The sequence below is a fragment of the Nerophis lumbriciformis genome, linkage group LG39 (assembly GCF_033978685.3).
Source record: "Nerophis lumbriciformis linkage group LG39, RoL_Nlum_v2.1, whole genome shotgun sequence".
NCBI lineage: Eukaryota > Metazoa > Chordata > Actinopteri > Syngnathiformes > Syngnathidae > Nerophis > Nerophis lumbriciformis.
Window position 1 is genome coordinate 12,508,568 of NC_084586.2, and position 15,462 is coordinate 12,524,029.

The window sequence follows — 15,462 nt, forward strand, 5'->3', positions numbered from 1 at the left end:
GGCTACTCATCTGGTCCTTACGGGCTACCTGGCGCCCGCGGGCACCGCGTTGGTGACCCCTGCTATACGGTATAGTTATGGCGTCACATTAGTGCCAAAAATCCGAGCGCATAAAAACTGTTATCGCGCGCTGATTCTCCACTTCGTGCGCACGCGCGACACTCTTTTGCGCGCGCGTGGTGCCTTTTTGCGCGCGCGCGGCGCCTTTCTGCGCGCTCTCTGTGTACTCCTGGCATCTCTCCTCGCGCTGTCATGTTTCTTTTTGGCACTTTGGGGGCGGGTATGCTTAGACGGCCCCTCCTTTCTGATTGGCTCTGAGCATTTTTCATATGACCAATCATTCTCCAGTGTAGCAACGTTGTAGCCATCTTACCTCGGACATCTAGCCTCAATTATTACATTGATGTCAATGGTACATGTACTAATTAAATTACCATAACTTGCTCGATTTTCGACCAATTTACAAACGGTTTGCCTTGTTACAAATCGTATTACTTGTAGATATGACATAGGATGCTGTACCTGTTGAAATTACCTCTTTCGCTTTAAAAAAAAAAAGAATTAATTGTGCAACATAGTTGTGTAGGATCAGTGTTAGTCAGTTCTCTGATTATTTTAAACTGTTTCAGAATACATTATTAAAAGCTATTTTTAACATTTTAAAAACAAAATTCAAAGATTATTTCATAAATTTTATGGCTGAATCAAAAGAAATTCCATAAATTAGAAAGCAAATGTTCAAGAAGAAGTGAAAATATAAAATAATGTTATGGTTGGATGTTATTGCTGGTTGACCAGTTCTGGTTGAAAGATGTGATTATGGTGTTTGTTGTCTTATTATTTATTTGGGTCACATTTTGTATTACCCTGTATTGTGTTTATGTGGTATGAAATAACCTTCATCAGCGCGCGACATTTTTTTATCCACTTCTTCCTCCGTAAATCTTGATACATATTGACGATGACCCGCCCTGCTATACTTCTGATTGGCTCTGAGCATTTTTCAGCATTTTTCGCCTGACCAATCAGAAAGGAGGGGCCGTCTAAGCATACCCGCCCCCAAAGTGCCAAAAAGAAACATGACAGCGCGAGGAGAGATGCCAGGAGTACACAGAGAGCGCGCAGAAAGGCTTCGCGCGCGCGCAGAAAGGCACCGCGCGTGCGCAAAAAGGCACCGCGCACGCACAGACAGGCACCGCGCGTGCGCAAAAAGGCACCACGCGCGCGAAAAAGGGTGTCGCGCGCGCGCACAAAGTGGAGAATCAGCGCGCGATAACAGTTTTTATGCGCTCGGATTTTTGGCACTAATGTGACGCCATATATAGTGTTCTGTGGTTACCCTTTGGTTGGCCAAGCGGACGTGACGACAGGCTGTCCTCACTCAGGTCCACACGGACCTGGAGGGGGCGTGCCTTCAGTCCGGCTGGAAATCGGGAGAAATTCGGGAGAATGGTTGTCCCGGGAGATTTTCGGGAGAGGCACTGAAATTCGGGAGTCTCTCGGAAAATTCGAAAGGGTTGGCAAGTATGCCAATACTGAAGGTTCCAATATCAATATCGTCTCAGAAGTGGAAAAGTTGTATTGATACACCCCAATATTACTAATCCAAGATGGCCACCAGAACGTTATTTTTGATTGAATCATCAAAATATCCCCAAACATCAGGCTTCCTGTAAAAAAACAACATATTTTTAAACCACCTCGGAGCAACATTCCATATGTTAAATATTGCCGACAACAATCTATTGTAGGTTTTTTTCCCCCCTCTTTTCCAGGTGGACTTCTTTGCCATTGAGATGCTGGACGGTCACCTGTACCTGCTGCTGGACATGGGCTCAGGGACCACAAAGACCAGGGCCATCGACAAGAAGGTCAATGACGGAGAGTGGTACCACGTGGACTTTCAGAGGGACGGACGCTCAGGTATGCATACCTGCCAACTACTCCGGTTTTCCCGTAATTAGTACGGTTTTCATCAACCTATTCCGGGTTACGGTTGCAGTGATAAAAAATACGGTTTTTCATTAATTAAAAAAAATTTAAAAAATTAAAGTTTTATTCACGAAATCGCGTAACAACAATGACAATCGACACTGCTTCCCGTAACTTCCTATCGAGCCATTTCGAATGCCATGCGCGAGGCTATTTATAGCACCACTGCCAAGCACGAGGCACCAGTTGCCATTGTTTCCAAACGAGCGAACGATCATGGAGTCAGCCGGAGAAAAATCGCAAACGAGTCTTAAACCGAAAAGAAAACTGCAGTCATTCCGTGAAGAATATTCAAAAGCCTATCCGGGAATAATTATCCGTTCCAAAAAGGGTGAAAACTACGCGAATTGCACCTTGTGCAGACAAGATTTTTCGATCGGACACGGAGGAATTAGCGATGTAAAAGACCACGCTGGGACAAAAAAACACAAGTCTAATGCCGTTGCTAGCGATACAAGTGGAAAACTTTCAACGTTTTTCGTCGCCCAAACAGATTCTTTGGATGTGATAAATGCTTAATGATTACATTAGAGATGTGATGTGCCACTTTTCAAGTGTCTGATGGCTTAAATTAATTTTCATTAATTTTTCATATTTTGAATTCTTTTGAAAGGCTTACGAAAAAACTACATTTGAATTGTAATTCCATGCTATTGACAGGACTATTAATTTTAATGAAGTTAGCTTACCATGTTTACAGTATGATAATTGTGATAGAAATGTGAATTTTAGGCACAGAATATTTTTTACAATTGAACAAGGCAGTAGATTATACAAGCTTGGACAGAAAGTTAATAATGACACCAATTTTTTTTTAATGGAATTGTTTAGTACTGTTTTACCATTTGTTTACTGTAAAAAGTGTTTATACTGTTTATACTTTCAATTAACAAATTGAAGTCTTGTGAAAGGTTGACAGGATAACTGGCATTAACTGTCAAAATAATTTCAAACTATTGAAGTTAGCTTACAGAATAAACATGTCAATCAACCCATATGATTTTTGCTGTAATATTTTTGTTTTGAAAAGTCACTGTGACTGATAGAAAAGTGATGGTTTTAGCAACATTTTAACCTGTCTGAATGCTAATAATCATTTTGCGTCGGGTGGCTTCTCCCCCCTGAACCCCCCACCAGGACTTTTTCCTGGACCTACCGGGGCCTGTGGCCCCTGGACCCTGGCTACTAGGTTTTTCTGATTTCAAAAGTTGGCAGGTATGGGTATGTGCCAGAATAACGTCGAGGTCCTGGTAAATGAATACTGCGTCGGTTAGTTTTTATTCAAATCGTCTTAATGGTCCACGCTGCTGCCTTTGGTTTGGATCATACTTGCCAACCCTACCGAATTTTCCGGGAGACTCCCGAAATTCAGCGCCTCTCCCGAAAACCTCCCGGGACAAATATTCTCCGGAAAATCTCCCGATTTTCAGCCGGAGCTGGAGACCACGCCCCCTCCAGCTCCATGCGGACCTGAGTGAGGACAGCCTTGACAGGGTGACAAGAACTAAATCATCCAGACTAGAGATAAATTGTATTATTATGTTTATCTTACCTAAAAATAAATATAATTGTTAATTTTTTAAAAAAAACTAAATACATTTTTACTATATTTTGCTAAAAACATCAAAATAATTGTATTTTTATTTGTATTTTTCTGACTCCTTATTACATCCAGCCATAGAATTATACATTAAAATAAATATATTTGAAATAATTAATTATAAATGATCATAATAATTCATTTAAAATGACCATATTTAATTATTAAAAGAATTGCTTGTTTATCAACAACTTTAGCATTTTATTCATTACATTTTGAAGCTCTCAGAAGCCAAGTTATGTTATATTCCTTAATATTTATTTATGCAAGTTTGAAGTATCAATTATCGAAACACAGTTTTGTTTGCATATTTTCAGGATATATATATATATATATATATATGAAATACTTGACTTGGTAAATTCTAGTTGTCAATATACTCCTCCCCTCTTAACCACGCCCCCAACCACGCCCTGCCCCACCCCCGACCACGCCTCCACCCCCCACCTCCCGAAATCGGAGGTCTCAATGTTGGCAAGTATGGTTTGGATGGTTTAGGTTTGGTTCCCAGCCAGCCATTGAAGATGAGTAAATAGGGGGTTGTTTCAGCAGGGCGTGAAAACCAAATGAATTCATGTGATTGACCCCCCCTGGCATCATAATTCTGATTCTGCCTGATATGAATAAGAAAACAAGGTCCAATATGCAGAAGGTTGCACAAGCGCCCACATTTCTGCTCTACGTCACTTTTTGGACAGCGTTGTTGGCACGGCGGTCCGGAGCTAAATTTGCCTGCTTTGCTGCTCCCTGTGGAAAGTCAGTAATTCTGTTTGTCTGCCTGCTGCCTGTAGTAAGAAAAACAAACAGTGGTTATTGAATCCAACTTTCAGTGTGGTGGTGATTAGAGAAATCAATAAAGCCTGCCATTGTTTATTACATTGTTGATGTTTAAGGGCAACTACAATCACGTAGTAAGCAAGCACATTTCTGTTGAGTCATCATGCCTCATTACTGACTTCTCGGTGTTTGTTAACTAACTGCACTCATGGCTGAAAATAAACCGATGATTTATTGATGACGAAACGCTGGACACTCACGGCAGCGCGAACTGCCTCGCTATTGACTCACTGACGAGGCCGCTCCAGATTCAGATTTGCATCACTTGTGATGTGGAGGAGGTACAAAGGGGGGCGGCAATACAATGAGCATCTCAGTGATGACGACAGTGACGCTGAAGGTCATTGGTGATGTGTTCAGGGACTATCTCGGTGAACAGCGTGCGGACGGCGTACACGGCGCCGGGCGATAGCGAGATCTTGGACCTGGACGAGACGCTGTACCTCGGTGGACTTCCTGAGGACCGCGCCGGACTCATCTTCCCAACAGAGGTGCGTGTGTTAACCAAAAACAGAAAAGATACAAAATCTTATGCCGGGAGTATTGGAATTCAAAGCAATGTTCATTTTGTTTACTTAAAATTTCCGTCTTGGTTATTGTTAATCAGAATCAGAATCAGCTTTATTGTCATTACGCAAGGTAACGAGATTGAGGCCATTCCATACAGTGCGATGTGTGCATGCTAGAAAAACAATGTGCAAATATATAAAAATTTAAAAAATGTAGAAGTGCAATGAATATGGTGTGAAATGAATATATACATGAAAAAACAAAACAAAAACAGGGTGGTTGGTGGAATGGGTTATTGCACCGAAGAGAAGGCAGTTATGAGGGACAATGGGGCAGTCCGTTCAGGATGGTTATGGCCCTGGGGAAGAAGCTGTTCTTTAGCCTGTTTGTTTTGGTTTTAATGCACCTGTAGCGCTTCCCAGAGGGCAGCAGGTGGAACAGGTCAGAGCCAGGGTGGGTGCTGTCCTTAATGATGGCACTGGCTCTGTTGAGGCAGCGGGAGGTGTAGATGTCCGTCAGAGAGGGGAGAGGGCGGCCGATGATCTTCTGAGCCGTCTTGACCACTCTTTGCAGCCTCTCCCTGTCTGCTGCGGTGCAGCTGCCGTACCTTACCGTAATACAGTAGGTCAGCAGGCTCTCGATGGACGAGCGGTAGAAGGTCAACCTATTACCGTTTAATGAGGACGGTGGTCAAGACGCCAATTGTGTACCTCCAGTGTAGTTATACACAATATAGAATACGACTACTTAGTTTCTTCATATGACCAATGAGTCATAGACAGTATTATTCAACATTTGAAAAAAAAAAGGCTTAATTTCAGCTAAAATAATAACACACAGTAAGGTTAGTAGTTTCAAGACAATTTCAAAGATTATTTATCCTTTATACTTCGTATTTTATTCAGTGGCCAAATTTACTGTAATTTTAGTTGACTAAAATATTGAGGAATTTAGTCGACTAAAACTAAATCAACTTAGATGACTGAAATATGACTAAAACTAAAATACATTTTTGTCAAAAGACTATGAAGTGAAGTGAATTATATTTATATAGCGCTTTTTCTCTCTGCATTTTTCATGTCTGTGTAATCATGTTTTGTTTTAGTCATGTTTTGTTTTGTTTAGTTATTGGACTCTTTAGTTTCTGGTTGTTCTGTTATGATCCGCTGCCCGGATCATATTTCTGTTTGGGTTTTCGGTTCACGTGTGTTTTCTGTTAGTCTTGGACTCATTTTGTTCCTGTCTGTGCACCTTTGAGTTGGTTGCCATAGTTACATATTAATTCCACCTGCCGCTTGTGTTTCTGACGCGCACCTGTTGTAATCACTGACATTATTTAAGCCTGCCTTTTCCAGTCAGTCAGCCTGGTTTCTTTATTTGTGTCACGCGACTGCTACGTAAGTTTTTGCTTGTCTCCTAGCCCCTGCTAAGTGTCATAGTCTTTGCTAAGTTGTAGCCTTAGCTTCCGGTGCGCTCGGCACCTTTCTCAGTCGGTTTGTTTTTCTGTTTTGTACCTGTTTTGTGTTGTTTTATTATTAAATCAAGTGTTACCTGCAAGTCCTGTCCGGATTCGTCCCTTGCATCTTGGGAGAACAAAACCCCGCATCATCATGCGCCCCGAACGTGACATGTTCACTCCCTTGTTTTGTTTCCATAGCAACCCATTAGTTTTCACCTGTCACGTCACGCACCTGTTTCACGTTTTGAGTCACGCACCTGTTTTCGTTAATCATGTCTGTGTTATTTAAGCTTTTCTTTTTCTGTTGGTCAGCCTGGCGACATCCACATTTATGCTCTGCACATTCCTGACACTTTGTTTCATGTCCATCGTTCATGCTGCTCCTTTTAGTCCATGCCAAGTAAGTTTGTGTTTATTACTGCGTCAGTTTCTGGTTTGGTTTCATTGTTAATAGTTTCTGCCTTTGTGCAAGTTTTGTGTTTATAGCCAAGTTTTGTACCTCCACTGTGATCGCCTTTTGTTTGTTCCTTTTTTTTTTGAGCGTTAATATTAAATCATGTACCCACCTCCAAGCCATGTCCGGTCCAAATCATTTGCACGTCGGGAGAACAAACCACGCCATAGTTCAGGTCATGACAACATTGAGAAATCTATTATTTACATTTAAGCTACAGTGTGGGTGGCACTGGCTAAAACTACATTTAAAACTGCTGTCAAAAGTAAGACTGGTTTAAAGTGCAGCCCGGGAACATGTCGCATATCTTCTTAGCATATCTATGCTGGATTAGCCTCTTTACAGCATTAAACCTATGAAAATGGCCCCCACATTACCTCTATTGAATCTGGTAGGTAAGTGACCCACTTGGCACTGATGCAAGTAGACTGTACCCCAATAGTAACTACTTGATGTACAGACATCTGTAGTGTGCCCATGCTTAGCAGCACATAGCAGATACATTAAGAGCAGTCATGCTGTGCAGTCAAGGCCTTGAACCGGTGACCCCCAAATCCTCACTGACTGTGCTAGCCACAGTGTTGGGACTAACGCGTTACTGTAACGCCGTTAGTTTCGGCGGTAACTAGTAATCTAACGCGTTATTTTTTATATTCAGTAACTCAGTTACCTACATGATGCGTTACTGCGTTATTTTTACGTTATTTTTTAATGTAGTATCGGCTAGAAACAGAAGATCTGAGTGTGTTTTATTGCAGCGCTGCGGTGGAAAAGAAGAGGCGTGCTTTGTGTGGGCGGGGGGGGGGGCTCCCAGACCGTAGTTGAGGGGTGCAGGGAGACGTTCCTCCAGGGCCGATGTACTTCGGGGCTAACAACCTTCACTTTACCCGGAAGTGGGTCTTTACAGCTGAGGGTGAATGATGAGCCCAGCGGTTTGTTGCAACTTTGTGACTTTATTCACCATCCACCAAGCTCGAGCAACTGCACGCACTCACTGTCGCCGGTCCCTCACTTCTCTCGCCCACTCACTCACTGACGTCACTCACCTCACATGCTGTCATATCTTAAAGGGCCACACACACACACACATACGCTACTCTCATAACAACTAACATGACATCATGGTGAAGCCAGAAGTCAAGTGCCTTAACATTCTCACTACTTCTCTTTTGTCGAGCACAAAGAGAAGAACATTTTAGTTACATGTAAGTTGTGTCTAGGATCAAATATCTACTTAAAGTTAAAGTGCCATTATATTGCAGCTATTTAAAATAGTTTTGTCAATTTGTTCTGGCCTGAAATAAATTGGCCCTTTGAAACATATCTTTGTCTTTGTGTGTTGTATGTAGACCACATTGCTTTGCAGAGTTCAGTGATGCAAAAGCATGTCAAGTTGATCAACACATTGTATTATTCTCCAGTGCAATAACAGTACTGAAATGAAGGCTAAAAGGGCATTAATGGGAGCCTTAAAAAAAAAATAGGGAAAAAAAGAAGTAACTAGTTACTTTTCACAGTAACGCATTACTTTTTGGTGTAAGGAACTGAGTTAGTAACTGAGTTACTTTTGAAATAAAGTAACTAGTAACTGTAGCTAGTTACTGGTTTTCAGTAACCAACCCAACACTGGCTAGCCAATGAGCTAAAAGCCACACTGTAAAGATTGACATTGTAAATTGCTGGCTAAAAACTGCATTACTTTCACTGTAAATTTACAGTCATGTACTGTAAAACATATTTACAGCAATTAACTATAACTGCAATACAATTAGAACTTCATGCTGTTACTTCACAATAGTATTTTTAGTTCATTACAATACAATTAGAACTTTATGCTGTTACTTCACAATACTATTTTTAGTTAATTACAATACAATTTGAACTTTATGCTGTAACTTCACAACAGTTTGTTTTAGTCAATCACAGTGCAATTACAACTTTATGCTGTAACTTCACTATAATAATGTTTAGTTAATTATAATACAATGACAACTTTATACTGTAACTTCACTATAATAATGTTTAGTTAATTATAATACAACGACAACGTTATGCTGTAACTTCACTATAATAATGTTTAGTTAATTATAATACAACGACAACTTTATGCTGTAACTTCACTATAATAATGTTTATTTAATTATAATACAATGACAACTTTATGCTGTAACTTCACTATAATAATGTTTAGTTAATTATAATACAATGACAACTTTATGCTGTAACTTCACTATAATAATGTTTAGTTAATTATAATACAATGACAACTTAATGCTGTCACTTCACAATTTTAATTGTTAAGGTAATTACAGTGCAATTACAACTTTATGCTGTTACTTCACAATTGTCAATGTATAGTCAGATATTCCTCTTACCACTTAGCCATTTACTGTACAAGAGTAGACAACGTAGTCTCAGCTGGGGTTCTTCACCTTTTTGACCCTGGAGCTCAACTTTTCCACTATAGAGGGACCAGGGGCCCACTCTAATAGTATTATAATTAGTAATCTTACTCTTGATTTTAATTGTATTCAATTATTATATCTAACCTACTTACAGTTTATCCATCCATCCATCCATCCATCCATTTTCTACCGCTTGTCCCGGTCAGGGTCGCGGGGGTGCTGGGGCCTATCTCAGCTGCATTCGTTTACATTCTTGTCAAATGATATGTGCTAACCACAAAGATTATTATCAAGGTTTAGGTCAGGCTGATTACAAAAAGAAATACTAATGGAAAATACTGCAAAAGAAGGGGCTGATGAAAACTGATGAAAAATACATTTCCATACAATTATGCAATGCTAAAATAAATTAATTCTAACAAAATAAATAATAATATATATGTTTCTTAACTAAATTGTCAATAAAATTAAAGTGCAAATGAAAATACAGCTTCACCACTTGAGTCTGACCGGAACTCTCTAATAACTAAAGTTTCTTGGGTGAATTATGTAAACTCACTACACCGGTATGTTTTAGCGCTTCCATGGCAGATATAAGTTAGAACTTTATATTAGAAATGGCAACAGCAGAGGGTGAATGTCCCATAACAAGAAGATAGTGAAAAAGAAGAAGCTTATCGACTACGGTATCGCCACAAACAACAGTGGCGGATGCGCGCAAATTTTCAGGACTTATGCAGATCTCAAATACACATCAGCAGGTACCAGAAGGTTAAAAAAGTTGGTTTAGCATTATATTGCGAAACAAATATAAATAAAATGTCTGCTAATGGGTGCCATTTTGCGGTCCTTATACACACACCATAGTAATACCTGTATCTCTGACTACGGTAGCCGTAATGGGCCGACAATCCATCAAGCTGTGCGGCTTCAAAGTCGTACTAAAACATTCTGATAGATTTTTGAGCGCCGTGTGTAATGTTCTTTATTTTCAATGGAACATTTAAAGTTTTGGTGTTGTTTACTGGCGTCATATTGCAGTCTACACGTATCTCTTATGTGTGACTACCATCTACTGGTCACACTTATCATGACACCATGTACCAAATAAAATTGCTTCGAGGTCGGTAAGCACAACCAGAATTATTCCGTACATTAGGCGCACCGGGTTATAAGGCGCACTGCCCATTTTTGAGAAAATGAAGGTATTTTTTTAATTTTTATTTATTTTTTATTTTTTTGTGTCCTGTCCAGCTTCTCAGGCAAATCATATAGTTGATGTAGATGCCCATGATGTAGATGTTCAGATTTACTTTACAAAAGAGAAGTGTAGGATACTTCTCTTGTTGCCTTATTTGTATTTGACTTTATTAAATGTATTTATATTATCATTTAGTGCAGGAGGGGATAGAAAGAGAAAAAAAAGAAGACAGAGGGGGAAATTGTGGGGACAAGAGGGGGATTAGACAGAGAGACAAAAACAACAACAACAACAACAATAGAGCAACATCAGCAAATACGACATGTACAAATATGATGGTAAAAGTAATAGCAAATAAGCAGTTATTTGGTTTTACATTTATTTATTTATTGTTTTTATTCAGTCATTGGTGGAGCATAATATTGTTTTAATATTGTTTTTAATATTGTTTTTAACATGGCTGTGCAGCACTTTGGTAACATTCTTGTTGTTTAAATGTGCTATATAATTAAAGTGGATTGGATTGGACCCTCCCGGACATGCAGGAAGTAAAAATTAAACAAAACATCAGAATCAGAATCAGAAATACTTTCATAATCCCCGAAGGGAAATTAATATTTTCAGCACAATCCCATTCAAGATCAGACAAACATTACAGGGAGACAGAACAGGATCGCTGACGGGTCTGCCCCTTACAAAAAAGGTGAGAAACAGGTAAACGCTGGGGAGGGTGGGGGGTGAGGGAAAAAAAAATCAGTCTAAGCCTGAGCCCCTGGAGAGAGGGTCCAGACTGAGGCCAAGGGACAAAAAAACTCATAGCCATAGCACACATAAACATGTGTGTAAGAGGGAAACATTAAAGCACACAAAGGACATTAAAGGGAGTTGGCATCCTGATGCAGCTGCAATAGTGTTCATTCTTCATGTGCAAGTAGTAGCTAATTAAAGCCAATGCAGCCGTTTATAACTGCAGACCATAAGATTTTTAACAACTGCCAAATGTCAGAGTGTTCTAAGCGCTCAGCACTGGTGACCTTTTCCCCTCCTCAGGTGTGGACGGCCCTGCTGAACTACGGCTACGTGGGCTGCATCCGGGACCTGTTCGTGGACGGCCAGAGCAAAGACATCAGGCGGCTCGCAGAGGCCCAAAGGGCGGTGGGGGTGAAGCCGTCGTGCTCCAGGGAGCCCCCCAAGCAGTGCCTGTCCAACCCCTGCCAGCACAACGGCCTCTGCAGGGAGGGCTGGAACCGCTACGTCTGCGACTGCTCGGGAACAGGATACCTGGGACGCTCCTGCGAGAGAGGTGAGAACAGGACCACCTGTTTCTGGCTAATTATAGTGACAATGCATGAAATAACACCATCATGTGTGATGGATGCCGGTTGGTGCAGCTTTGCGACAGTACGTTACTAGACCTCACTGACTGATGCCTTAAGAGTTGTGCTGGAGAACCAACTGACAACTCAGGCTTGTTGTTTAGATCAGGGGTGCTCACACTTTTTCTGCAGGCGAGCTACTTTTCAATTGATCAAGTCGTGGGGATCCACCTCATTCATATATATTATTTATATTTACTTATTTATGAAATATATGTTTTTTTTAACAAGTTAAAGGTGTTTAATGATAATACAAGCATGTTTAACACATATAGTTAATATTGTTAATAAATTAAAGGTGTTTAATGAAAATACAAGTATGTTTAATACATATAGTTAATATTGTTAACAAGTTAAAGGTGTTTAAAGATAATGCAAGCATGTTTAACACATATAGCTAATATTGTTAATAAATTAAAGGTGTTTAATGATAAAACAAGCATGTTTAACACATATAGTTAATATTGTTAACAAGTTAAAGATGTTTAAAGATAATACAAGCATGTTTAACACATATAGTTAATATTGTTAACAACTTAAAGGTGTTTAAAGATAATACAAACATGTTTAACACATATAGTTAATATTGTTAATAAATTAAAGGTGTTTAATGATAATACAAGCATGTTTAACACATATAGTTAATATTATTAACAAGTTAAAGGTGTTTAAAGATAATACAAGCATGTTTAACACATATAGTTAAAGGTGTTTAAAGATAATACAAGCATTGTTTAACACATATAGCTAATATTGTTAATAAATTAAAGGTGTTTGAAGATATTACAAGCATGTTTAACACTTATAGTTAATATTGGTAATAAGTTAAAGGTGTTTAAAGATAATACAAGCATGTTTAACACATATAGTTAATATTGTTAATAAATTAAAGGTGTTTAAAGATAATACAAGCATGTTTAACACATATAGTTAATATTGTTAACAAGTTAAAGGTGGTTAAAGATAATACAAGCATGTTTAACACATATAGTTAATATTGTTAACAAGTTAAAGGTGTTTAAAGATAATACAAGCATGTTTAACACATATAGTTAATATTGTTAACAAGTTAAAGGTGTTTAAAGATAATGCAAGCATGTTTAACACATATAGTTAAAGGTGTTTAAAGATAATACAAGCATGTTTAACACATATAGTTAATATTGTTAACAAGTTAAAGGTGTTTAATGATAATACAAGCATGTTTAACACATATAGTTAATATTGTTAATAAGTTAAAGGTGTTTAAAGATAATACAAGCATGTTTAACACATATAGTTAATATTGTTAATAAGTTAAAAGTGTTTAAAGATAATACAAGCATGTTTAACACATATAGATTCCTTTCTTTCATGAAGACAAGAATATAATTTGGTGTATTACCTGATTCTGATGACTTGCATTGATTGGAATCAGACAGTAGTGATGATAACGTCCGCATTTTCGAATAGAGGAGAAAAAATGTCATTTTTTCTGTCCAATACCACATGAAAGTGGTTGGTTTTTGGCATCTTATTTATCCAGCTTCCGTACTCTGTATACACTTTACAAGAAATACATTGTCGGCAAACTCCGTAGCTTGCTAGCTTGTGCACGCCAGCTTTCTGAGACTCTTATTTTGTTAGCGCAGGCAGGATGAAGCAGAGCTTTTATTGTGCAACTGTGCAGTCGGTCTTTGGAGTTTTGACGACAGGTACGGCGCCAGAGTCTGTTGAAATAAAGTGTTTCTCGCCTTCCTGTCGGTAATTTTAATGAACTGGCAGCAGCCAGCGTCATCTCAGAAGACCCTCGGGTGCCGTGAATGTCAATCAAGTGACGAAAGTGACGTCATAGTGAAGATTTATGATCGCTCATTTTTAGGACTATTTTTTTAATGGCTGGCTGGTGATCGACTGACACACCCTCCACGATCGACCGGTAGATCGCGATCGACGTAATGAGCACCCCTGGTTTAGATGATGCCCCAGCAGTGTGATGGGTGGATCCACCTGCCTTACACTTTAAGGCAGGGGTGTTCAAGCTTCGGCCCTTGTTTTTATTGGCGTATTCTAAAAATAAATGTTGAAGAGCTGACGCTGAACTGAAATGCCAGTGGAATCTCTGAAAATGGTTTGAAGGTTGAAATAGTTGAAAGGTTAAAAAAAGGTGTGAAAGGTGAACAGCAGAAGCTGTACTGAAATGTAGTGTGAATATTGCAATGCTAAATGATGGTTTAGTTTGAAGAGTTAGCATATTTTGCTTGGAAATGACAGCGCACAACCGTGACGTCATCACAAGTCTCCGTTTGTGTTGTGTACATGCATACGCTAAGTGGAGAGTTTTGGAACTCTACACTTTTTTTCCCTCTACGTTTGTAAAAGTCTGCGTTTTTAAAGACAAAAGTGTGTGTCTGCGTGTGGACAAGAGGCCTAAATGCAGAGATAAGTATGCGTTGTTTATTAAGTATCTGTGTTTGTGTGGACATGGCCTAAGTCTTAAGTTCATTGTGTTCTTCATGGTGTTTTTCAAACGGCACCATTTTTTTCTAGAGACTTTTCAACTAACTTGAAGTGTTTTGTCAAGAGGATTATTAGTGATATGTACATTTTCAGAATGTGCTCGTTCTATTTTGGGCTGAAGTGAAACAAAGAAAACAATCTAAGTTGTCGTAGTTGTATTTTTAAGTTGTTATGCCCTGAATTTACCCGTCCGGCCCACGTAGAAATAGATTTTCCTCCATGCGGCCCCTGAGCTAAAATTAGTTTGACACCCCTGATTTAGAATGAACTAGGGATGTCCCGATCCAGGTTTTTGCACTTCCGATCCGATACCGATATTGTTTTTGCACTTCCGATCCGATACCGATACTGACCGATACCGATACTGGCCTATCCGAGCATGTATTAAAGTTTAAAGTTATTTAGCCTACTTAGTTGTCAGAATCATGTTGAAAAGGGTTTTAGTACTCTTGATAACAACTAGCCAGCTGAATTAGGGGAGTTTGAATAATACACAATGGTTGGTAACAAGAAACTGACCTGTTTATTCAAGGATAAACACAAAATAGACAAAATTATACATGACAAACAGAAATGGCATCATTGAACTAGGGCTGGGCGATATGGCCTTTTTTTAATATTGCAATATTTTAAGGCCATATTGCGATACACGATATATATCTCGATATTTTGCCTTAGCCTTGAATGAACACTTGATGCATATAATCACAGCAGTATGATGATTCTATGTGTTTTGATTGATTGATTGAGACTTTTATTAGTAGGTTGCACAGTGAAGTACATATTCCGTACAATTGACCACTAAATGGTAACACCCGAATAAGTTTTTCAACTTGTTTAAGTCGGGGTCCACTTAAATTGATTCATGATACAGATATATACTATCAGATATATACTATCATCATAATACAGTCATCACACAAGATAATCACATTGAATTATTTACATTATTTATAATCCAGGGTGTGGAGGGGGGCGCCGGATGTAAGTGTCAAAAAGACAGCCGAAAGAGTTTGATATGAGAATAAATCTAAAGTTAAAATACAGGGTAGAAATGCACCCATTTGCAGGAAATGTAGTCTTGATTTTCAAAATTTTCTTTCAAGGCTTGCATGTCTACATTAAAACA

The 15,462-nt window shown here is 39.0% G+C and overlaps 1 protein-coding gene across 17 annotated transcripts in view; it reads left to right on the top strand.

Annotated features, from left to right (window-relative positions):
• The window catches only part of nrxn1a (neurexin 1a), a 294,437-nt gene that overhangs the window by 155,063 nt on the left and 123,912 nt on the right, over window positions 1-15,462 (top strand). For 10 of the 17 annotated variants that reach the window (XM_061931898.1, XM_061931903.1, XM_061931909.1 and 7 more), the window contains 3 exons: window positions 1,776-1,923; window positions 4,790-4,920; window positions 11,509-11,761. In XM_061931898.1, the coding sequence (XP_061787882.1) occupies window positions 1,776-1,923; window positions 4,790-4,920; window positions 11,509-11,761 (532 nt within the window). Of the gene's footprint in view, window positions 1-1,751; window positions 1,924-4,789; window positions 4,921-11,508; window positions 11,762-15,462 lie in introns of all 17 variants that reach the window. The other 7 variants (XM_061931896.1, XM_061931907.1, XM_061931900.1 and 4 more) reach the window with 1 other exon arrangement.